This window comes from Trachypithecus francoisi, unplaced genomic scaffold (assembly GCF_009764315.1).
Source record: "Trachypithecus francoisi isolate TF-2019V2 unplaced genomic scaffold, Tfra_2.0 Lachesis_group6, whole genome shotgun sequence".
NCBI classification, from domain to species: domain Eukaryota; kingdom Metazoa; phylum Chordata; class Mammalia; order Primates; family Cercopithecidae; genus Trachypithecus; species Trachypithecus francoisi.
Window position 1 is genome coordinate 100,085,926 of NW_022681471.1, and position 23,928 is coordinate 100,109,853.

Consider the following 23,928-nt stretch of genomic DNA (forward strand, 5'->3'; position numbering starts at 1 on the left):
CAAAAAGAAAACCAGGGAGTAGATAATTGTGAATTTCTGTCATTTTAGCAACCTAACCAATCTCATGAATATACTTCATTGAGCTTTATCCAGCCACATACTTCCCTTATTTAATTCCACAGTGTGGCAGAAATGAAAATGTTCATTTACAGACCCAAAGATAAAGCTTCTTTGTGGCATGTACGAATAACAAGCAATGGTGTATAATGAAAACTGTGCTTACTGATCAATTTTTCAGAATTCTGTCTTACTTAGAAATGATCTGGAAATCCAATGAATAGCCAAGATCTTCAGTTATCTAAAGATTTTGGAAATGCTCTTCAAGGTAACATACTACACAACCTCATTACTATGGAACTACAAATTTATCAGAACAGTGATTCAAGTTTCTTAAAAATAGATTTAAGTTTTTAAGTAATTTTAAATATTTGACAGGAATAATTCTAGCTCATTTGATCAAAAAGCTGTATAAGTTTAGGAAAAACATACCCAAGAGTATAAAAATATATGCTTGTATTAAATATGACACTGATAAATCAGAGATGTTTACATTAAACTCAAAGTCTTAAACTAGTCTTATTTGCCAAAGAGTTACATAAATTATATAAATCTGAATTCTTAAAATGGTTTTGAGTTGGTTTCTAGGATAATATATTTTTTAGACTAACACATTTAAAAATCAATAGTACAATTTGCATATTTTAGGAAATTCTAGATATATTCAATTATATAAGCAGTTATTTGTCTAGATATGCCAATCAGAATAGAACTCCTTTAATTTGGGAGACTTTATAATCTAACGTATTAATACTGTGCATAGGTAGGAAAACATTATACACTCGTACAATCAGAGTGAGGATATTACAGACATATAGAACTACAGATAGAAATAGAGTTTGTAGCTTTAATTCTTCAATTTCAGGCATGGATCAAGATTGAACACAAAATCAGAAAATCTCCCCAGTCCAGATTTTAATAGCTCTTTTCCTGTCAAAGGGCATAAAATTCTTAAGTGATTTGAGCTTAGAAAAATAAACTAACAAAAAGGGTGACAAACCAGACTTTCCGTCGCCCGTCACCCAATAGGGACTAGATTTCTCTAAACCATGGATGCACTTAGATCTCCAGATTGTTAGACCTTAAAATCGGATTGCAAACCATTTCTCTCAATGGTAAGGGGGAATAACTTAACGGTTGTAAGTGAACCAGAACAAAATCGAAACACAAAATTTGTAGAGAGGATTTCAAATGAGAAAACGAGGGTGTCAACAAAGCTCTATTGGTGCTCTGGATTCACCTATGAGAGCGAAGAAAGGACATGCCTAGGGTTTAACTGCTCACGAGGTGCACTTCCTTGTCAGCAATGTTTACCTGACTCTTACAGGTGAATCAGTTGGACATCTTGTTATGACTTCCAAAGTGGTTAAAACATATTTTTCAAAGGGTAAAATTATGTTGCTCATACAGATGTGAACCCGTTGTTTACGCATAAGGAAATGAACAGATGTTATGGCCAGGCATGGTGGCTCACACCTGTAATGTCAACATTCTGGGAGGCTGAGGTGGGTGGATTACCTGAGGTCAGGAGTTTGAGACCAGCCTGGCCAACATGGTGAAACCCCTGTCTCTACTAAAAATACAAAATAAATAAATAAAATAAAAGAGAACCAACTAAGGATTATTTAGAGATATCAAAATAAGTATGTAATTGGAAACAAAACTTCTTGTATGACATTTTGACAGGGAAGACGGTTGAACCTGTGTTGAACAATGCATTTTGCAGTGTGTGTCAGTGACCTGTCAGATAGCCTGTATCCTGGAGTTGAAAAGCAACAAGACCAACAACAACAACAGGAGTTACATCGCCCCACAGAATGCGGAAATGCTGGTACACAGGCCTGAGTGCCACCGATTCTTTAGGGGTGGGACAGTCAGTCTAATTGACATGTCCAAATTCAAGAAGAATTGCTGATGCCTGGGTTCCAGAGCCTGGCAGGGCTCCTCACAGCCTCATCCATTGGCAAAATCACTCATTTGAGGAAGCCCCATGCTGTTGCCATCAGCAAATTCTCTCAAAAAGTTTAAATCCATGATGTGTTTCTGACTCCTCTCAGTTTCTGTCATTTTTAGTTTGAGATGTCTGTGGGACATCTAAAAGAAGACATACCATAAGAGATTTTTAAGATTTAGTATGGAGGCAGGAATGGCTGTGTAGCCTGGAGAGATACATAGGCTGATAGCAGGCTTTGGATGCTCTGAGACATATGTCCATGCATCTGTGGTGAAAGATTCTGTGCACGTTGCCAACATTCTATCTTGAGCATGTGTCGCAGCACACACTGCAGTGTTTCTCTTCCTTTCTGTCACAGGCCTTTCTCCTCTGGCAGGGAATGCAACTCAGGTACTGATGAGAAGTGTAGGTAAGGTAATGCCCATGGGGCCACCCCAAACTAAGGGAGATGGTGGTTGATGGATAAGACCTCAGCCTCTCTGTCCTTTAGATGGATAATTTGGGGTACAATTTACACAATCCTCTGTGGATCTCCAGTGGGAATGAGCCTCATTTGCCACAGTGGTAACCAGTTTAAAAATGTAGTCTTTAGTAGCCTTGCTTCCTCCCCTCTCCCACTTCCCACCCAACTCCTTCATTCTGCTTTCTAGGCTTACCTCCCAAATGAACCACTTGCACCCAGATGCTTGCCTCAAGCTCTTCAGTTTGAGAGTAGTCATCTAAATAGAGATGATAATTTGAATCACAGTGGGCCAGGCATATGCAGCTGTGAAAAAAAGCTAGGTTCATCCAGGGACAATTTCAGTCACAGATGATGTGACAGAATTGAAGGGTAAGCATGTTTGAGGTTTGTGCAAGAGAATGAATGAAGTTTTGCACCAAGTATTCTTAGCTGGATGTGGGAAAATAGAGGATTTGTTTCATTGGAGGACTTGGTAAAAATTAAAAAAAAAACAAAACAATTGTAGCTCTTAAGCAAGCAAGTCAGATGGGTAGAAGGTGGTGGTCAGGATAGGGTGTTTGAATTAGTGATTTCAGAGGTGTTTATTGACTCTTGGATTACTAGGAAAGCGCTCTTAATAACTCACTCCTGCAATTTCACTTCTGCTGTATTTGGGGGAAGGCTAAATAGGCTAGGATTCTTAGGTCTAATTTTATACCACAGTTCTCTGAACTTTGATAACCTGATGCAATCGTCTTCTGTTTGATCAGGTCGCTGCCCAGAGATCTACCTTGGCCAGACACATTAGCTAGATTCTAAAAAAACCTTACTTAATTTTTTGTCTGTTTTCTGGACCAACTGTATTTTATGAACTAATCTAATGATAATAGCTTTAATTCATATATTCATAGAGGAATATTGTGAGGAGGGAGTTGAAGGTATAGCTTTTTATGTTTGTATGTGGTGCTTTACGTGATGTAAGCTTATAAACTTTTGGCATAACATCATCTTTTTTTGCATGTGTATACTCACACACAAAAACACAAAACACAAAACTTCAGAAAGTATGAAGGGAAATACACTGGAATATCAATTAGTTGTTGTCCTGAGATAGCGAGAATATGGGGTACTTTTTTCTTTCCATTTATCTGTGTTTTTCATGCTTTCACAATGAGTATAAGTTTTTGTTGCAAACGAGAGAGTGATTGATCATGGGCTACTCTGGGTGGCTGTGGGTCTTTGTCTTACTCGTTTATGCATGCCCAGTTCTGACACGTATGACTGCTCAATGTAAGGTCAGTGAATGTTGAAAAAAAACCTAACTGCTATCACGGAAAGCATTTTTTGTGAGTTAGGCAGGGAAGTTAAATTAATCTCAATTGCTTTCTTTCTTTTCTTTTCTTTTTTTTATTTTTTTTGAGACAGAGTCTCGCTCTGTCGCTCAGGCTGGAGTGCAGTGGCGCAGTCTCGGCTCACTGCAAGCTCTGCCTTCCGGGTTCACGCCATTCTCCCGCCTCAACTTCCCGAGTAGCTGGGACTATAGGCGCCTGCCACCACGCCCGGCTAATTTTTTGTGTTTTTTAGTAGAGACGGGGTTTCACTGTGTTAGCCAGCATGCTCTTGATCTCCTGACCTCATGATCCACCCACCTGGGTCTCCCAAAGTGCTGGGACTATAGGCGGGAGCCACCACGCCCGGCCAATTAATCTCAATTTCATAGATGAAAAAAGTGAGGGTATCATTTGAGATGTTTTCATTGCAAGTGATAGAATATACAACTAAAAGCAATTTAAAATTGTAAAAATGTATTACCTCATATAATAAGTTCAGAGGCAGAGTGATCCTACAGTTGACTAACTTATTAGCACAACAGTGTTGAAGATCCAGGCACTTTCCATCTTTTTATCTGTCTTCTTTGGCTTCTTATTGGTGTCCCCCCTGATGATTGCAAGAGGACCATGTATCCATTATGTATTTCTGCATAACAAACCACCATAAAACTTAGTGACTCAAAGTAATAGCAGTCGTTTCTTTTGCTTATGATTTTGTAATTTGTGTAGGTATCCGCAGGGCTTACTTTGCTCCATGTGGCATCAGCTGAGGCAGCTTGACTAGGGGCTGGCAATTTGGTACTGTTTAATACTGGTTGCTTAGCTGAGACTGAGGGCTGGAGGCCTTGGTTCTTTTCCATGTGGACCTCTCTTGGCTTTTTTACAACATGGAAGCTAGATCTTAAGAGTGAGGATTCCAAGAGACACGAAGTAGAAGTTTTCTGTGTCTTAATATGTTGGCCTGGAAACCAGAATCATTTTTGCTTGATCCTATTTAGGAGTCACATGATCTTAGATTCAAGAAGAGAAGACATAGACCCCACTTGTTGATGGGTGGTGTTCCACAGGAATACCACAGGAAAAATACCATCAGGAGCCATGTTTTAAAACATCTACAGGTAGTTTTAGGTCTAGACATTACATGCAGACATGATGAAGAGGGAGGTTTCTTCCTGTGTACTTCTTTTTATTAGGGAAGAATGCCTCTTTTTTTCAACATAATTCTATTCCATTTCCATTGGCCAAGATTGGGTCACATGTCCATGCCAAACCAATCTCTAGGTACAGGAATAGAAAACGAAGTTACAGATTTCTCTGAGGTGTAGATATCCTTACCCTACAGAACAGCTGGGCAAGGCCTGGAGTGGATAGACCAGCTTCATCCTCTTAACCCAATGAATACAAATTACAAATAGTATAATTTTTGTATTTGTCTGTGACACAGAATAAGTTAGGAGACTGGTCTATATTAATCTTTATTTACTCCAGTGGTCAAACCTGAGATCATCTTCCTTGAACACGTTGAAGGGTGAGCAGCACCTAATCAGAATTAGATTTCTGCCTTTAAGGAAGAAGAGAGGGAGGATACCAATTAAATTGGAGACCCACAGTATCTGCAACACTGAGGTTTAGGAAGTTTAAGGGCCCAAAGCCAAGACCAAGACCCAGTTTTTGGACACTTGGCCCAATGTTAGTTGTTTTAACCAACACTGCTTTTCATGGAGTTGGAGAATGTTAGACATGGAAGGGACCTAAGAGATCATCATGTTTGATTTTGCACACTCTGTAGAAACCACTTATTCGGTGTCCCTGAAAGGTATTCCACCAGCTTCTGCTTGATTATATTCAGCAGTGGAACTGTCAGTATTCAAAAGACACTTCTATTGGTGAAGTACTCGTTGTTAGAAATTATTTCTTATATAATAAGAAATTAAGTGGGACTTTTCATTTTCCTCCAGAAATGACATCTGGCCCATGTGCTGAATATATTACCTTCAGAAAAAAAACCACTAAGGACTGTCCAGTTTTCTTCTTTCAGGATTTTCTGAGAGTGACAAACTAACATTACCACAGTCAACCTCACATACCCATACCTTCCAATTCTAAAAGGACTTACCTGGGGAGAAGGGGCAGAAGAGAATAGGATCTTCTGTAACTTATTTATGGTGATAGGTTACTTCCTCCCTTCCAGAAGCCACTTAAAGTAGAATTTCAAGATGAACGGTGCTAGCAGCAAGGGTAGTCAAGCCACTCCCTGACTTATGAAGCTGGGAACCCATAGGCCTATCTCAGTTGCTTACCTCCCTTAGAGATGGCTTGTTGTGTGTACCCTGGAGTTTAGGAGTATTTATGAGCATAATGACTGAGGCCTGTTTTTCATTTGTATATTCCTGAAGGAAGGAGACTTGAGGGAATAGCCTGGAGTGAATAAAGACTGTGGTGCCATATGCCTGGAAGGGGGTAAGAGGTCTCTGCTGTATCAGCTAGCTATTGCTCAAAAACAAACCACCAAAGACTTAATGGTTTAAATAAAACATTTATTGTTGCTCAATTGTCTACAGCTCTGTTGGTATGTTAGGATTCTCTAGAAAAGCATTATATAGGTATATAGCATATATGTATATATTTCCAAACATATACATATATGTGTGTATATATATTTCCGAATATATACCTATGTGTGTATGTATATATATGTGTGTGTGTGTACATATATATGTGTGTGTATATATATATTTTCCTCTTTGTTTTGTCAAATCTTTACATGACATGTTTGCTTTAGATATGTATTTTTTCCTTTTTAAGCAATAAAATTTATAGTATAGTTGGGGCACCCTGTGAGTCTTCCTTGTCATGATTTCAGAGTTTATCATTCTTGTGCATGATTTATAACTTTGCTGCATAGGCACTGTATCCATAAATAGGATATATTGATTTTGTAGGTCTTTAAACTTTATCACACTGCAAATAACTTTCTGAAACTTGCATTTTTTTCAGTCAACATTATATTTTTGAGAACTATACACATTGATGAATGTAAACTTAGTTTATTCATTTTTGTGGCAGAAAAGTGTTCTATTGCAGGGTGGCCAACCTTTTTCTGTAAAGGGATAGAAGAAAAATATTTTAGATTTTGCAGACCATCTATGGTCTGTGTCACATATTGCAAATCCAGGAAAGAAATAGCTTGTATATATCTGATAGTAGATTGGATGCTCTGGTACTTTTCTTACTTTATTGGCTTACATTTCTAACAATTCCATTTAATGGTTTTCTGCACCAGAGGTCATTTTCAGCTATAGTCAATATAGTATACATAGCTGCTGTAGCAGCCTAAACAATGGTCCATATGATTGTATAATGGTATATGCCTATTATAAGATTATATTAAATCTGCAAGACTTGAAGGTGGGTTCATATTCATTCCTTCTAAATTAAACCCACCTCCAAATGTGCCAGTGGGGAGAATGTTTCCATCCACCTACCAAGAGTTTTTGCTTAGGTTTGGCTTTGGCATGATGTTGGCTCTGAGTTTTTCCTGGAGTTTGTGGCCACAAGTGAATGGAAGTTACTTAGTGGTACTTAGTGGGAAGACATATGCCTCCTACCCACCCCCACACAAGGGTGTCTTGTCAAGGTTGTGCTTGAGTTTAGTGAAACATGTAACTGCTGCTTATATAGCTATTTGAATAATCCAGTATCCAGTATAGGCCTTCTGATTCCTCACCCACATCTCTGTAAAGTAAGTAGGTCTTGGTAGTGCTGCATAGAATTAGAGGCACTGAGTAGGTATAATCACACACAGAAGAAGTGATATCCTCGCAAGGTCCAAACCACTTTTTTTCATTCTTTTTATCCTACCTATTTCTAAAAGGCTTTCATGTTGTTTACAACCATGGACACGTATCAAACATGACCATAAAATAAGGAGAACAAAAAATAAAGTATTTGGAAAAGAGGGAAGGGAAGATAGATTTGGGAAGAAAAATGCACTGAGGATTATTGTGGTAGTTGAAAAGATTAGTGGAGGTAAGAATGTTCATGCAAATATTTGTGAGTGTCTATGGTTCAAGTGTTGGCAAAAGAGAGATTGCTTCAGTCATGGAGGGTCTAATGGCCATGCTGTATTATTTACAAGGTTCACTGTACATGAGTAGCTACATTTTAAGAGGGTTTGTGATGCCTTGCCCTACCTGAAAATCTGCAGTAGAATAGAGAAATTCTGTCTTGGGATTCTGAGTGGTCTTGCTACCATTTTGCTGTTAGATACCATTTTGCTGCTTCCATTTTGCTGATAGAGGGCCCCATACATGAGTCTAGGATCTTACTTCCTTGATCTGGCTATCGAAAGGAAGGTGTTTTTTTTTGTTGTTGTTTTGTTTTTTTGGCGTAGTTCAACTTACTGATGCCCCTTTTCTCTGCCTGAGGCAGGATGATAAGGAAGGAGGAGGACAAGTTGCTAGGGCAGATAGAGGGATCTGCTTCTGCCCCCACTTCTCTCTGATCATTGGTTATTCCTTGAGAGGCAATTCTCAGAAACCAGCTTAGCACAGTGAGGCTTACCCATGCTTGGGTGCCTAACCAGCATGATTTCAGAAGGTCTTTACATATGAAATACTCACATAATAGAAGACAGACATGAAATTTGGGCTCAGTGGAAGCAAGGAAGAATTGAACAAATCCTCAAAGTACCCTTGGTGGATTCTCCAGACTCCTTGAGGTCCTGAGCAGTTTTAAGGGTAGCGGACTCCTTCATGCCTTGTGTAACAAAAGAGATAAAATGTGGAATTGAGACCACTGCTAGGGAAATAGACCTAATTGTATTTATTTAGGCAGAAGAGCCTACTGGTTAAGGCTACGATTCTGGAGCAAGACTACTTAGATTGGAATTCCAGCTCTGTTAACCTGAGTGATCTCTGGGAAGTTATTTAACATCTCTATGTCTCCACTTTCTCATCTCTATTATGAGGATAATAACAGTATCTACTTTATAGGATTGTTAGAATTAAGTGATTCATAGCTGTAAAATTCTTACAGTAGTCCCTTGGCATGAAATAAGAGTGCAATAATTTTTTGCATAAGAAAGATGCACTGGAAGAGATCTTATCCAGGTCCTTAGGCAAGAAATCGAAATACGTCTGGGAGAAAAGAACAAAATCACTCAGGATCTCTAAGGATTATAGAGTATACAGTTATAATCACGTCATGTGGGTTGTGAGTGATGGGCCATAGTATTTGTTCTCACAATTCTGAGGACAAGATATAAATATGTATTGAAGGAAAAGTCCTCAATTTTTGGCTAAACATCTGGTAAACTGACAGATGTTCAAGAGAGATTTTGGTAACAGTGAGATCTTAGTCACTAAGACTTTAAGAATTTTCTTTTAACGGTACTAGGGCATCATACTGGTTATATCTGCAGAATGAGTTTTGCTGTAGTAATCTAAGTAGGGGTTTATGTCATGTCTATTTTCTACTTGGCATTTTGCCAGGGTAGGGAAAATATATCTGAAGCAACTCCATCATAACAATGAAATGATAGTCCTTTTTGCCTTTAAAAATTCTAATCTAATAAACATTTATTGAGTGCCTACTAAGTATAGTAATAGTGTACCTAATTTTTTCAAACACATTATTATTGAAGTATAAAGGACACACAGAAAACTATACTCATCATAAGGGCAAATATTGATTTATCACAAAGTAAACTTACTCATGTAGTTCTCTATCCAAGGTGAGAAACAGAAGAGTATCAGAATCCCCAAAAGACTCCTTATGTTTCTTTTCAGTTACTTTCCTCACCCACCTCCCCCAAAGGTAACCACTAAGCAGAAAGCAGACTTCTCACACCACAGATTATTTTTTCCTGGGTTTTAAAATTTTATGTAAATGGAATCAGAGTTCTGATCTCTTTCACTCACACTGTATTCATGAAAGTTATCCATGTTGTAGTTTGTAACAGAAGTTTGTTCCTTAGCATTGCTGTATAATATTCCATTGTATGAATATACCACAATGTATTGATACAGTCTGCTTTTGATTTATGTTTAGGTTATTTCCAGATTGTGACTATGACAAATAATGCTTCTATAAATATCCTTGTGCTGGCCTTTTAGTACACATATATATGCAGTTCTGTTGCATGTATATGCAGGAGTAGAACTGCTGGACCAAAAGCAATGTCAATATTTAGCTTCAGTAGAGACTGCAAAGGCAGTTTTACCATTTTACCCTCCCATAAGCAGTGTATGAGAGTTCCAGTTGCTCCATATCCTTGCCAGCACTTGGTTTTACTTTTTGTGATGGAGTAGATGTGTAGTATCTCATTGTAGTTTGAATTTGCATTTATTGATGAATAATGAACTAATTTTCTTTTCATGTCCTTAGTGGCCATTTTGGGGGTGTGTTTGTGTGTGTGTCTGTGTGTGCATGCATACACATGTGTGAAAAGACTGTTCAAGTATTTTCACTCATTACAAAACTGAGTTGTATTTACCCTTTTGGTTCTTGTTCATGCCGTCTTGTATCTCCATGCTTCCACATAGGATCATTTCTTATGGGCCTGAAATACTACTTTTAGCATCTCTCCTTTAGTGCAGATCTGCTGGTGACAAATTCCCTCTTCTCATTTTTGTTTTGACAGAAAATGTATTTATTTTACCTTCACCTTTGGGACTGTGTTACTTCCTACTTTTAGGTTATCATTCATCTTCCGGCTTCCATTATTTCTGTTGAGATGCTACTATCCTCTGTCATTATTGTTACTCCTTTGGAGTTCATCTGTTTACTTATACTTTCTGACTGCTTTTAAAGACTTTCTGTTTGACTTTGGTGTTCAGCAATTTTAACATGATATGCTTAGTTGTGGTTTTCTTCATATTTATCCTACTTGAGTTTTGTAGCATTTCCTCAATCTGTGGTTTGATATTTTAGCAGTTTGAGAAAATTCTCAGCCTTTATTGCTTCACACATTGCATCAGAGCCATTCTTTTCTCTCTCTTTCTCTCTCTCTTTTTCTCTATCTGGGACATTTTCACTCTACCCTAAGTTTTTAATGCTTTTTGTTTCTCCATTTGAGTGTTTTCTTCTGACCTACCTTCTAGTGAGTACTAATTATCTTTATAGTTGTATCTAATCTGCTATTAAACCCATCTGTTGATTTCTTAATTGTAATTATGGTATTTTTTTTAGTTCTAGAATTGTCATTTGAATTTTTAAAATAGTTTCCAGTCTCTGATAATTTCCCAATTTTGTCACGCAATTTTAAAAACATATAAATTATAGTTATTTTAAGTCCATGTCAGATTGTTACAAAATCTGTATCTCCTATAGGTCTATTTTTATTATCTATTATTATTTTTGGATTTTGGTCATTTTTTGTTGTTGGCATACCATGTTATTTTTAATTTAATGCCAGGTATTTGTAAGAAAAAATTGGAGAAATTTTGAGGCTCTGCATGAACTATCTTTCTCCAGGAAGATTTTGCTTTTGTTTATGGCAGCCAGATGGACTAGATGCAGATCAACTTGACTCAGTAATGACTTGAGATGGTTGAAACCTATATCAGTCTTTGAGAGGGCTTAATCTCTTTCCAGTCACCCTAACTCCTGATGTCCTTTGAGTTTCTACCAGAAAGCTTTGGGTGTACACCAGGATCATTATGGGGCCTGAATGTCAATATTTGCTCCCATACCCACCAGCTTTGAGAGATTGCTATAAGTTGTATTCATATTATTTGTCTCTTAGTATTCACTTTCATTTGGGAAAATGTCTTGAGGGAAAAAGAGCTTCAGAATTTTCTCTAGAGATTTTTTTTTTTCTTTCAAAGGTCTTAGCTCCAGGAGTACTCACTGCTTTAGAAGATCTCTGATGTCTTTGAACGGATGTTTGCCTAGTTGTTCTTGACAGAAATAATGGATTAAACAAGCTAATCTGCCATGCTAGCATGGAAATCATTTGCTTTTGATGCCTTTTTTAGGGAATTCAAAAAGCATGAGAAAATGAAATTGTACGTTTTTTGTCATTTGAAATGTTTGTTGATGGCCGCAAGACTAATACTTTATCCGTTTTTTCTTTTCCTTTTTTCTATTTGTATGAATTTCAGAGGTACAAGTAGTTTTGTTACGTGAAATTATTGCATAGTGGTGAAGTCTGAGCTTCTAGTGTATCCATCACCCAAATAATGTACATTGTACCTAATTTCTTATCCTTTACCATCCTCCCAAATCTCTAGTGTCTATCATTTCACACTGTGTGTCCATGTGTACACATTATTTAGCTCCCACTAAGTGAGAATATATGGTGTTTGACTCTTGTTCTGAGTTAGTTCACCTAGGACAATGGCCTCTGGTTCCATCCATGTTACTACAAAAGACATTTCATTCTCTTGTTATGACGGAGTAGTATTCCATTACATATCGCATTTTCTTTACACAGTCATCCATTGACAGGCACATAGGTTGATTCCATATCTTTACTATTGTGAATAGTGCTACAATAAACATATGAGTGCAGGTATCGTTTTAATATGATTTATTTTTTTTTGGGTGGATGCCCAGTAGTAGGATTTCTGGATTAAATGGTAGTTCTCTATTTAGTTCTTTGAGGAATCTTCACACTGTTTTCCATAGATGTTGTATTCATTTACACTCCCACCAGCAGTGTATAAGCATTCCCTTTTCTCCCATCCTTGCCAACATCTGTTATTTTTATTACTTTTTAATAATTTTTTATTTTATAATTTTATAATTTTATAATTTTTTATTATAAAAATTATATTTTTATATATTTTTATTAATTTTAATTATATATTTTATATATTATATTTAATTTTATATTTATAATTTTATAATTTTTTATTATAAAAAGTATTTTATTACTTTTTTATAATAGCCATTCTGACTGGTATAAAGTGATATCTCATTATGGCATTAATTTGCGTTTTTCTGATGATTAGTGATGTTGAGCATTTTTAACATTTTATTCTATAATATATATTTAGTCTGTGCAGATCTGGGCTTTGAATTCTGGCACACTTTTTGGGATACCTTTAGAGCAATGTGAAATCTGTTATGAGGTTTATTCATAGTTAAGAATGAAAAGCAACCAAAAAAGTTATACAAATGGCCAGTACGCACTTGAAAATATGCTGGAAATTATTAGTCATCAGGGAATTGCAAATCAAAATCACAAGATACAATTTCACACCCATTAGAATGGCTAGAATAAAAAAGTTAGATAATAAGAAATGTTGATGAAGATGTGGAAAAATTGGAATCCTTATAGACTAATGGTTGAAATGTACAATGGTGCAACCCACTTTGGAAAACACTATGGCAGTTCCTTTGACAATTAAACATTACGTTACCATATGACCTAGCAACTCCACTTCTATAAACTCAAGAGAAAAGAAAATATATGTTCACACAAAAATTTGCACATGAGTGTTCATAACAGCACTACTCACAATAGCCAAAAGGTAGAAGCTATCCAAATGTTTATCAATTGATGGATGGACAATGTCTTGTATATCCATACAATGGAATATTATTTGGCCATTAAAAGGAATGAAGTACTGATACGTTCTACAACATGGATAAACCTTAGAAACATTATGGTGAGTGAAAGAAACCAGTCACCCAATACCACAAGTTCTATTATATTATTCATATGAAAGTCCAGAATAGGGGCATTTTTAAAGATAGAAAGTGTATTAGTGGTTGCTTAGGACCAGTGGGGGCAAAGTTGATAGCTAAAGTATATGGGGTTTCTTTTTGAGGTGATGAAAACTTTTAAAAATTGACTGGTGATGGTTGCACTTATATGTGAATATTTAAAAATCATTAAATTGTTCACTTTAAATGTATGTGAATTATAGCTTCATTATTATAGAAATTTTTCAACATACAAAAAGATTGAGAGGATATTATAATGAACCCCCATGCATCTATCACATGTCTTCAACAATTATGTGTTTTTACCAATGAAGGAATTTTTTAAAGATGCAGCTTACATAGGCAGATTCATACACTAGGGGAAAAGAGTAAGGATTAAGGGAGTAGTTGAGAATTTAGAAGGGAAAGATGATAATTGATATAGCAAAGTTTTTGAGGAGGCAAGTGATAGAGTATAGTGCAGGTGGGGAGATCCTGGCTCCAGATCATAAGAAAGACTCTTTGTTCACTGAGTTGAAAGAAAACAGGTAAAAATTACTGTCTTTCAGAAATCTGTTGAAAATTCTAATTTTCAGAAGCTTGCTGTGTGAACTTCCTCCAGTTTCCCTCTGCCGCTGCACTCCATATCCCCTTTGGCTTCCCCAGTTTCCTCTTTGAAGTCATTCACTAATTTTTTTGAAAAGTCTATTTTACAAAAGCATTTCATGAGTTCAGTCATTTTACTGAAGATTCAGTGTCTACAGAGAGTAACCATAATACAGAAAGCAACCATCTACCATCTTCCATCTTATAGGCAGCTTGTGTTATCTCTCTAAAGCAACAGTCAAACTGTTCCCTTGTCCTATAAATAGAATTCCTTTCCTAAAAGGAATTCTGGGAAAGAAAATATTCTCCATAACTTTACATAGAGATTAAGTTTTTGATGTTAAGTCAGGAAATGAACAAATCCATGCCTAGTGACAATTAATTTCTCTGTGAATTAGGAAGGTTCATTTGGAAAGAGTTCATTTGGCTGGAATTGGGTAGGAGGAAGCTTTAGGAGTGTGCCAAGGGTTTGAAATATTGCCAAAGCCTGCCTTTTAGCTTTGCCTAAAGTAATGTCTTCCCTTCTGATAATGATGAAAACAGCAAAATGCCTCCATCCATACACACACCTAGGAAATGAGATTAGGATTACTAGGGAATGTTAGACTTCTGTGAAATGCCACTTAAATAGGCAATACTGCCAATTTATCCCCTTTTGTATTGGCTCTGTGAAGATAAGGTTGGGAAATATTGTCAGGGAACTTTTCTCCATTTAAGTCTGAATCAGTAGGTATTTGCATGAGCATCATCCTCATCATTCATTAGATAACAGCTTAACTCTAGAGCTGGAAATGTACGTTGGAATCATTTTGTACAAGCTTCTTGTCTCCCAAATGTGTCTCCCTCCCTGACCCCATTTCTATCTGTGACATTTTGTAGTGAGTACCCAACAGTATGAATGATGATTAAAACCAGTGATTTCAAAATATTTTTTGTGCATTCTCAGAAGGTTTCTGTGGTTGATTACTAATAAGCACCAACTGGGTAATAATTGCCTAATTCTCTTGATAGAGAAAAAGATGTAATTGGAAATAATTGACTGAACAAGAGAAAAATGGATAGATACTAGAAAAAATTATGTGGGCCATAGTATTGCTTAAAGCAATAAATATTTTGGAGTCAAAATACCATAAATATAATAATATAAATACTGTATATGTGTGACTACTTAACTTAGATTGTAATAATTTGTGTTTAGCTCATCTTCTGTACTTAAAGTATTTTTCTTATAGTGGAGAAAACATAAGGACTATGAAAAAATGATTTAATACTGGATCCTTAGAGTTTGGAAATTTGTAACCACACTTACATGTATAAGTAATACACAAAGTATATCACTAATATGTTCTGCTTTACAATGCTCCACTGAATTAGCCTCTCAGGAAAAATAACTTAGTCCAGTTACTCCCCGGTCAACTCAGGTAATTGTGTTTCTACCTTTTAAATTTGATTAGTAGATTCCAGTCTTTCCAGTGAATGACATCATTAATTAAAGTCAGTGCCAAAAGACTATGAGAAAAACTGACGCTTTGAGTAAGAATGAGCTTCTCTTCCAGGCAAATAAATACCAAAGCTTCAGAGTTTTTATGTCTACCAAATATAGATGTTTTTCCATTTGTTCATAACTTAAATAAGAAAAACATTTATTCCTATGCATTTTAAATTGTACATTTAGATAGAGACAATTATGTTACGTGGACAGAATTACATGGAATTGAATTTTAAGAATCAGGCATGGATAAAGCTACAACAATCAAGACAGTGTAGTAGCGGCAAAAGAATAGACAAATAGATCAGTGGAACAGAATAGAGAGCCTAGAAATAGACCCACGTAAAAACAGTCAACTGATCTTTGACAAAAGAACAAAAACAATACAATGGAGAAATGATAATTTTTAAAACTCTAGACACAGACCTTACACCCTTCACAAAAAATTAGCCCAAAATGGATCACAGACCTAAATACAGAATACAAAACTATAAAATTCCTAGAAGATAACATAGGAGAAAATCTAGGTGACTTTGGATTTGATGATTGCTTTGTAGATATAACACCAAAGGCATGATCCATGAAAGAAAGAACTAATAAGCTGAACTCATTAAAATAAAAAATTACTGCTCTGCAGAAGACACTGTCAAGAGAATAAAAAGACAAACCACAGACTGAAAAAATATATTTGCAAAAGACTTATCTGATAAAGGATTGTTATTTAAAATGTACAAAGAACCCTTAAAACTCAACAATAAGAAAACAATCAGGTTAAAAAAATGAGCCAAAGACCTTAACAGACACCTTGCCAAAGATGGACAAGATGGCAAATAAGCATATGAAAAGATACTCCACGTTATGTGTTATCAGGGAAATACAAATTAAAACAATAATGAGGTACTACTATATACCTATTGGAATGGAATATCATTAAGCTTGACAAATAAGGAAATTTTGCCATTTCTCAACAACATGAATGAACCTGAAAGATATTATGCTAAGTGAGATAAGCTAGGCACAGAAAGAAATTACTGCATGATCTCATTTATATGTGTAATCTAAAAAAGTCAAATTGATAGAACCAGAGAATAGAATAGTAGTTACTAGGGGCAAGGATGGGTCTGGGAAATAGGGAGATGATGGTCAAAGGATACAAAGTTTCAGTTATGTCAGATAAATAAGTTCTTGAGATCTAATATACAGCATGGTGACTATAGTTAATAATACCTGAAATTTGCTAAGTGTTCTCCCACAGAAAAGGTAACTATATGAGGTAATAGATATATTAGCTTGACTATAGTCATCATTTTATAGTATATATGTGTATCAGAATATTATGTTATCCACCTTAAATATATTGGCAAAATTCCAGAACACTGACTAAAGAAAATACAGGTGGGGATGTGGAGCAACAGGAGCTCTCATTCGTAGCTGTTGAGAATGCAAAATGGTACAATCATTTTGGAATACAGTTGAGAGGTTCTTAAAAAATGCACATGCTCTTACCTTACAATCCACCAAACAAATCACACCCATTGGTATTTACCCAAAGGAGTTGAAAACTTATGCCCCTCCAAAAATCTACATATGGATGTTTATAACAAGTTTATTCGTAACTGTAAAAACCTAGAAGCAACCAAGATGTCCTTTAACAAGTGAATGGATAAATAAATTATGGTATATCCAGATAATGAACCATTATTCAGCACTAAAAAGAAATTGGCTGTCAAGTCATGAAAAGATATGGCGAAGAAAACTTAAATGTATGTTATTAAGTGAAAAAAGTCAATCTAAGAAGGCCACACACGCTGTATGATTCCAATTATATAACATTCTGGAAAACGTAAAACTATGACGACAATAAAAAGATGAGTGGTTTCCAGGAGTTGGAGACTAGAGAGGGATGAATAGGTGGAGAATAGAGGAATTTTACTCAGTGAAACTACTCTGTATGATACTGTAATGGTGGCTACTTGTCATTATACATTTGTCCAATGTATAATGTCCAATGTACCCATAGGATGTACAATGCCAAGAGTAAGCCCTAATGTAAACTGTGAACTTTGGATGATAATGATCTGTCAGTGTAGGTTCATCAGTTGTAAAAAAATGTACCACTTTGGTGGGGGATGTTGATACTGGGGGTTGTTGATATGCTTGTGTGGGGTGAGGGAATATATGGGAAATCTCTGTACCTTCTGCTCAACTTTACTGTGAGCCTAAAACTACTCTAAAGTTTATTAAAATGAATAAATAAACATTTCAAGATATTTTTAAAAAATGAAGCAGCAGGCATGGAAAGGTATTACCTCAATTTTATGAGTGAGAAAACAGAACCCAGAGAGGTTGCCATTTTTTCAGCATAAACTGGTGAGACAAGAATAAAATGAGAGCCAGGCTGTTGGTTCCTAACTCATAGCCCTGCTTCCCATCCTTCCTTGTGCCAGTATTTAGAGATGTTGGCAGCCTATAGTAAGTGATTATATTTCAGTTTTGACCACAGTCTACTTATGGGTTGGCATCATATATCTTAGATAGTACAACTCAAGGCCAACAGTGCTGTGCTCTGGAATGTAATACCACTTTCCATTTAAATGAGCTACATCTTGTCTCCCCAAACTTCTGCTTCTATTATAAACTAGATAAACCCATTACCCATAAGTCATTTTAAGAAATAAACAGGTGGATTTGAGACTTCTTGAAATGCTGAGGACTTTCATCCCAAGGCAGATTGACTCTCAGTAACAGTGAAGTTCTCGTTTCTTCAGTTCCCTACAGAATTGAAGAATGCAACCACAGTGAGTGTTCTATAGTCAGTGTATCAGTTTAAAAGAACCTGCAGATATAGAGGAACATACTGAGCAACTTATTACTGTTTGTATATCTACTGCTGGTATGTGCTGAGGGACATCAAGAGGAAATATCAGATTTGGTTGGTCGGTCTTGATTCCCCAGAAGCTTAGAAGCCAATTGAGAAAATAAAACACACCATATAAAGGACTCTACATATTCAGACAGGCCCAGATGAGGTCAGGTATGTATTTTAGTGTGACTTACCCTGAAGCAGACCCTATGAGAAGAATTTGAGTGCCTATATTTTGGGAGGAAGACGTAAGGAGTGTGGGAGAAGAGAAATGAGGCCGGGAAGGGAAGGCAGCCAATAAAGGGAGACAACTATTAGACGACTGTCACCATGGGTGACTAGAAGTTAATCCAATGAGAAAATACTAGGAAATGGCATAGAACACATGCCTCAGAGATATTCTATCTAATGGGTGGGGAAGCCATAGTACTTGCATTCCAGCTCTTAATCTGGGCTAGAATTGGGGCATTGAGGGCGCTCCTGGGAGTATTAATTCATGGCACTTCAGCCTGACAGGCATCTGGATGCAGCAGCTTTCTGCAGTCTGGAAAACATACTCAAGCACAGTGGGCAGATGCTAACAACTGGAAGTCAGGCTTTGCACATAAAACAGAAGAGTTCAAGGAATGTGGGTGGGGTGCTGACAGAGTGTCTGCTGCAGTAGGATTCCTAGTGGAGGTGAGACTTGATGATACTCTCTCTTTTCTCCCCAGGTCTCCTCATGACCATATCCCTGTTGTCCATTGTGTATGGAGCCTTGCGCTGCAACATCCTAGCCATCAAAATCAAGTATGATGAGTATGAAGTCAAAGTGAAGCCTCTGGCCTATGTCTGTATCTTCCTGTGGAGGAGCTTTGAGATTGCCACTCGAGTTGTAGTCCTGGTCCTCTTTACCTCCGTCCTGAAGACCTGGGTGGTGGTTATAATACTCATCAACTTCTTCAGTTTCTTCTTGTACCCCTGGATCCTCTTCTGGTGCAGTGGTTCCCCATTCCCTGAGAACATAGAGAAGGCCCTCAGTCGGGTGGGAACCACCATTGTACTATGCTTTCTAACTTTACTCTATACTGGTATCAACATGTTCTGCTGGTCTGCTGTACAGCTGAAAATTGACAGCCCTGACCTCATCAGCAAGTCCCATAATTGGTACCAGCTACTGGTGTATTACATGATGAGATTCATTGAGAATGCCATCCTCCTCCTCCTGTGGTATCTTTTCAAGACTGACATCTATATGTATGTGTGCGCACCTCTGTTGGTCCTGCAGCTGCTTGTTGGGTACTGCATAGCCATTCTCTTCATGCTTGTATTCTATCAGTTCTTCCACCCTTGCAAAAAGCTCTTTTCCTCCAGTGTTTCTGAAGGCTTTCAGAGGTGGCTCAGGTGTTTTTGCTGGGCCTGCAGGCGGCAAAAACCCTGTGAGCCAATAGGAAAGTCAGATCTGCAGTCATCCAGAGATAGAGATGAGACACCTTCTAGCAGTAAAACAAGTCCTGAGCCTAGTCAGTTCTTGAATACTGAAAATCTCTGCTCTGCTTAATGGGACCCAAGGTCTCAGGGCACAGGCATATTATTTTCTGGGTTTGATACCCGTTATTCATACAAATAATGAGCCCTACACAGGGAACAAGGCAGGAAGTTAGCTGTTAATTCCTTGTGAGCTGCTCCTCTTTATAGAGCTCTTGGGTATGTAGAACTATGGGAAGAAGCCAGGAAAACCTCTGAGTGTTGAAGGGGCAACCCAAGGCATCACAGTTCACAGGTCACCATGTTGTGTTCTTGTAGGCATTACTGGCCTTTTCACTGACAAGTTACCCCTGAAATCTGAATTGTATTGGTTAGATTCATTAGGTGGAATGAGGAGAGGGGCTTACCTGTTCTCTAGTTTTCCAGACTGCTGGTTTGGGTAACCTGAAGTTTTATGATCCCTGAACATAGTTTTCACCCAAGACCTGTCCTGGTGACCAAAAAAGATTACTAGGGTTTTGCCATCAGCAACATCATTCCTGTCAGAGCTTTCAGGGAGGGCTGTTCAAGTTTGGTTTTTGAATAGATAGAGGTTTCATTTTCATCTCATTAGGGCTTTTTGTACATAGCCAACTGTAACCACCCTGGCATGCTGTCTCTAATTGATTCAAGAGCCTAGATTTGGAGACTTTGTCCCTTAGCATCCATGAATGGAGAAATGAGTGATAATTTGGCTATGGAAGCCCTGGAATTTTAGGAAAGTTGTGATTCTTTGATATGTTGATGAAATTCTGGATCAGGAGGGGTGTTAAAACATCAAAATGATGGAGGCTTATGTAAGTAGAATTCTACCATCTTACTCCTGCCTCCCCATTCCTTGCCTATCAGGACCATTTTAGAAGAGTTACCTTGGTTAACTTAAGGGTTTTTTAGAAAGCCCCACAGAAATCTCTCACCCAATTCAGGTGTATAGGGAATTTTCATTTTCATTATTTGAAGGAAGAGGTTTTCCTCACCACCACCTGTAATTAGAGATTGACTTCAGAAACTTTTTCTAAATTATAAAGACGGAATGACCAGAAAAGTTTTGTCTTTCATGGAATGCAATTTGACTTGTCATAATTGTGAGTTAATTTGATAAAGATCTCCAGTTTTATCCTCTGACACTCTTTAATGTTCTATTTAATTTTTCCTTTAATCTGAGACCCTAATTGTTTCATAAAAGACGATTGGGTAGCATATCCCCAATTATCTTGGAAAAATGCCTAGATCTACCATTATTTCTACCATTAAAATCTTGAAAGTGAAATACTTGAAAACAGGTGAACATAAAGATCACACCAATTTAGAATGAATATTAAAGCCTGAGAAATTTACAAAAGGGACTCTATTTATGGACTCGATTTTACCACATGGAATAGGGGTTCACTTCTCTGTGTTAACCTACAAAACGTATTTATCTGGCCATTACACTTCAGATAATTGTCATTTTAAATTCTTCTTGGTGTCAAATTTTTAAGTAATTTCATGCACACAGGAGAAAATGCAATTTAGTAATCAGTTTCCACTACATTCAGAGGTCAAGAAAGCAGTATATATTCTTTCACAAGACATCCATATTGTTTAATATTATAGAGTTCATAGATATACATCAATAAGCTCCTAAACTATAGAGCCTCAATTTTAGTTTTTCTCATTTGAAATGTTTTGATTTACCAATATTTGTGGTTTAACTTTGTGGGGATGTCCAGACAGTAGATCATTTTTTGTCTATTTTTAACCAAATAAGAATAACACTCAATACTGTGTTCTCCATCCCAACACATCACTTACCACTTGCACTATTCTTAATAGGCCTAAAATAGTGAGCATATATAATCAAAATACTTCATACAACATATACTTCCATGCACTCTTCATGTAATCACATATGTGCATAGATACACAATCGTAATACATAAAACACCCTTGAAAATATATAATGACTTTGAATAAAATAAAGTTACCATGTTAATACATCATTTTTTGTTTTTTCCTGATTAACAAAAGGGCTCTATAATGATTAGGAGAGCAGTAAGGCCATTCTTTAGTCATTCCAAGTGTATTTTGTATCACACAGTTACTTGTATTCATTGACACCAAATATTTTCAAGCTTTTTATGAGAAAGAAATTCTTGCCTTGAGGCTCTGCAGTGGCAAATGGTAGGGGTGATAGTGCTCCCTTTTCACCTGAAATGCCTCCACCTCAGGCCTTGGGAGTGAGGTGTGGGAGTAGCCACCAGCCTGCCACTGACTAGGCATGTTAAGAATTAGACAGGGATGGAGAGACTTATTTTTTCCAGCTTTGGTTTGGAAGCTTGTCTCAAAAACCATTACAAAATCTTAACCTTCAAATACATTTTAAATCACTTTAATTTAAAAGATAGGGGAGCAACTTGAGTGATCCCAAACCAAACTAACAGTGCTGGTTTGTCAGACACCTAAAGCCCACTGCACACATTTATAAGGACAGAGGTTTGATAACTCATTTGGGTATTTTGTCAGTTTTAACCCTTGATACACAGGTATCCCAGCTTTGGGCACATGTATGTCCATTCACTTTGGGGAAGGGATGTCACTACTTTCTTTCTGTGTGGTGAAAACATAAGCCATGGCGAACTGAGAATTTTTGTTTTTAAATTATTTGTATTACTGAATTGGCAAAAGTATAGTTCACACTGCAGAGCTAGGTTGTCCTATAGGCATAAAACAAACCAGCAAATTTTCTCGTGTGTTTGGAGTTAAAATGTGTTTTTCAGTTATAATTTCAATTTTTAAATTTCTCGGTACTTTGTCTAATTAATTACATCCCATAACTTGTCAGGATAGCTGCTCCAACTGAATTGCTATCATTCGGCTGGATGGGGGTGAAGTATGTCTTCAAAATATATTGAAGTAAGTCCATCAAACATGTTTAGACTTCTCCTCATTACTGGGGACAGCCCAGTGTAGAGATTGGCACTTCCCTGCCCAGCCCTACAACTTAAATGCTCTATGCCTCAGTTTCCCCATAATACCCTTGTCCAACCTACCTCACAAGGTTATCAGAAAGATCAAATTGAATAATAGATGTGAAAATGCTTTGAAAATGTTTTTAAGTGCTATGCATATTTATAGAGTTGTTATTATAGTTATTCAAATCCATAAGCAGGTTATTTTTATTTTTTTACTGTTTGAAAAGAAATAAGTAGTGTCATTCATATGAGTTCCTGAGTGAATATGTGAATCTTTGGTCTTCTCGGCAGGTGCCCTTTCTCTTACCACCAGTTGCTTACAAAAATTAGCACTCAAACACATGGCACTTGGAAGAAAAAGACCCACTGAATCTGAGAAAGTGCTTTCTGGTGGCAAATGAATTTATCATTTTAGTATAGTTTTCTATAAAGGATATAGCAACATCTTTTGATAATTGTGCTTTACAACTTGAATGCTGATTCAAGGCATTATTTGGATGTGAGTTTAATCTTTTCAGCCTTGTAAATGGGAAAATATATATTAAAATTGATTGTCAAATACAACATTTCTTTGGAAACCACCTTAAAACATTAGTGCTGTGGTTATGAGTGAATGTGCCAGTACTTAACCAGTCAATGCATTGTGGATATGAGCTTTTGTTGACTGCTTCTCTGCAGTCATTGATGCTAATAAATATTGTTATGTTTCTTCATATAATAAATTAATTTTTCAGTTTCTCCTTGTATTGCATTCTTTATACAATTCTTACATGACCTTTTTACTTGAGGGACTATTTTTAAAACAGAAATTTTAAAATAGTTTCATTGTAACTGATTATAGTTGTATGAACTCACCTGGAAATTACTTCTGTAGGCTGAGAAATTTGAGAGTGCTAAGATTCTGCCTTGCAGAACAGCAACAGTCCATGGTTGCTGAAAACTCCTCTGATTGTTTTATAAACATTTACTCCATTTGTTAAAATTACACTGCTGGATACTAAGATTCCGTTCAGTTGTCCATCAGTTGCCGTGCACAATACAAAAAAGAGAGGCAATATACATCTCTTCTAGA

The 23,928-nt window shown here is 36.8% G+C and overlaps 1 protein-coding gene across 1 annotated transcript in view; it reads left to right on the top strand.

Annotated features, from left to right (window-relative positions):
- XK (X-linked Kx blood group) overlaps positions 1-23,594 on the top strand; it is a 45,169-nt gene extending 21,575 nt beyond the window's left edge. Inside the window, exon 3 of the mRNA XM_033202092.1 lies at positions 19,110-23,594. Within this exon, the coding sequence (XP_033057983.1) occupies positions 19,110-19,936 (827 nt within the window). The 3' untranslated portion in view covers positions 19,937-23,594. The remainder of the gene's footprint in view (positions 1-19,109) is intronic.
- The last annotated feature ends 334 nt before the right edge of the window (positions 23,595-23,928 follow it).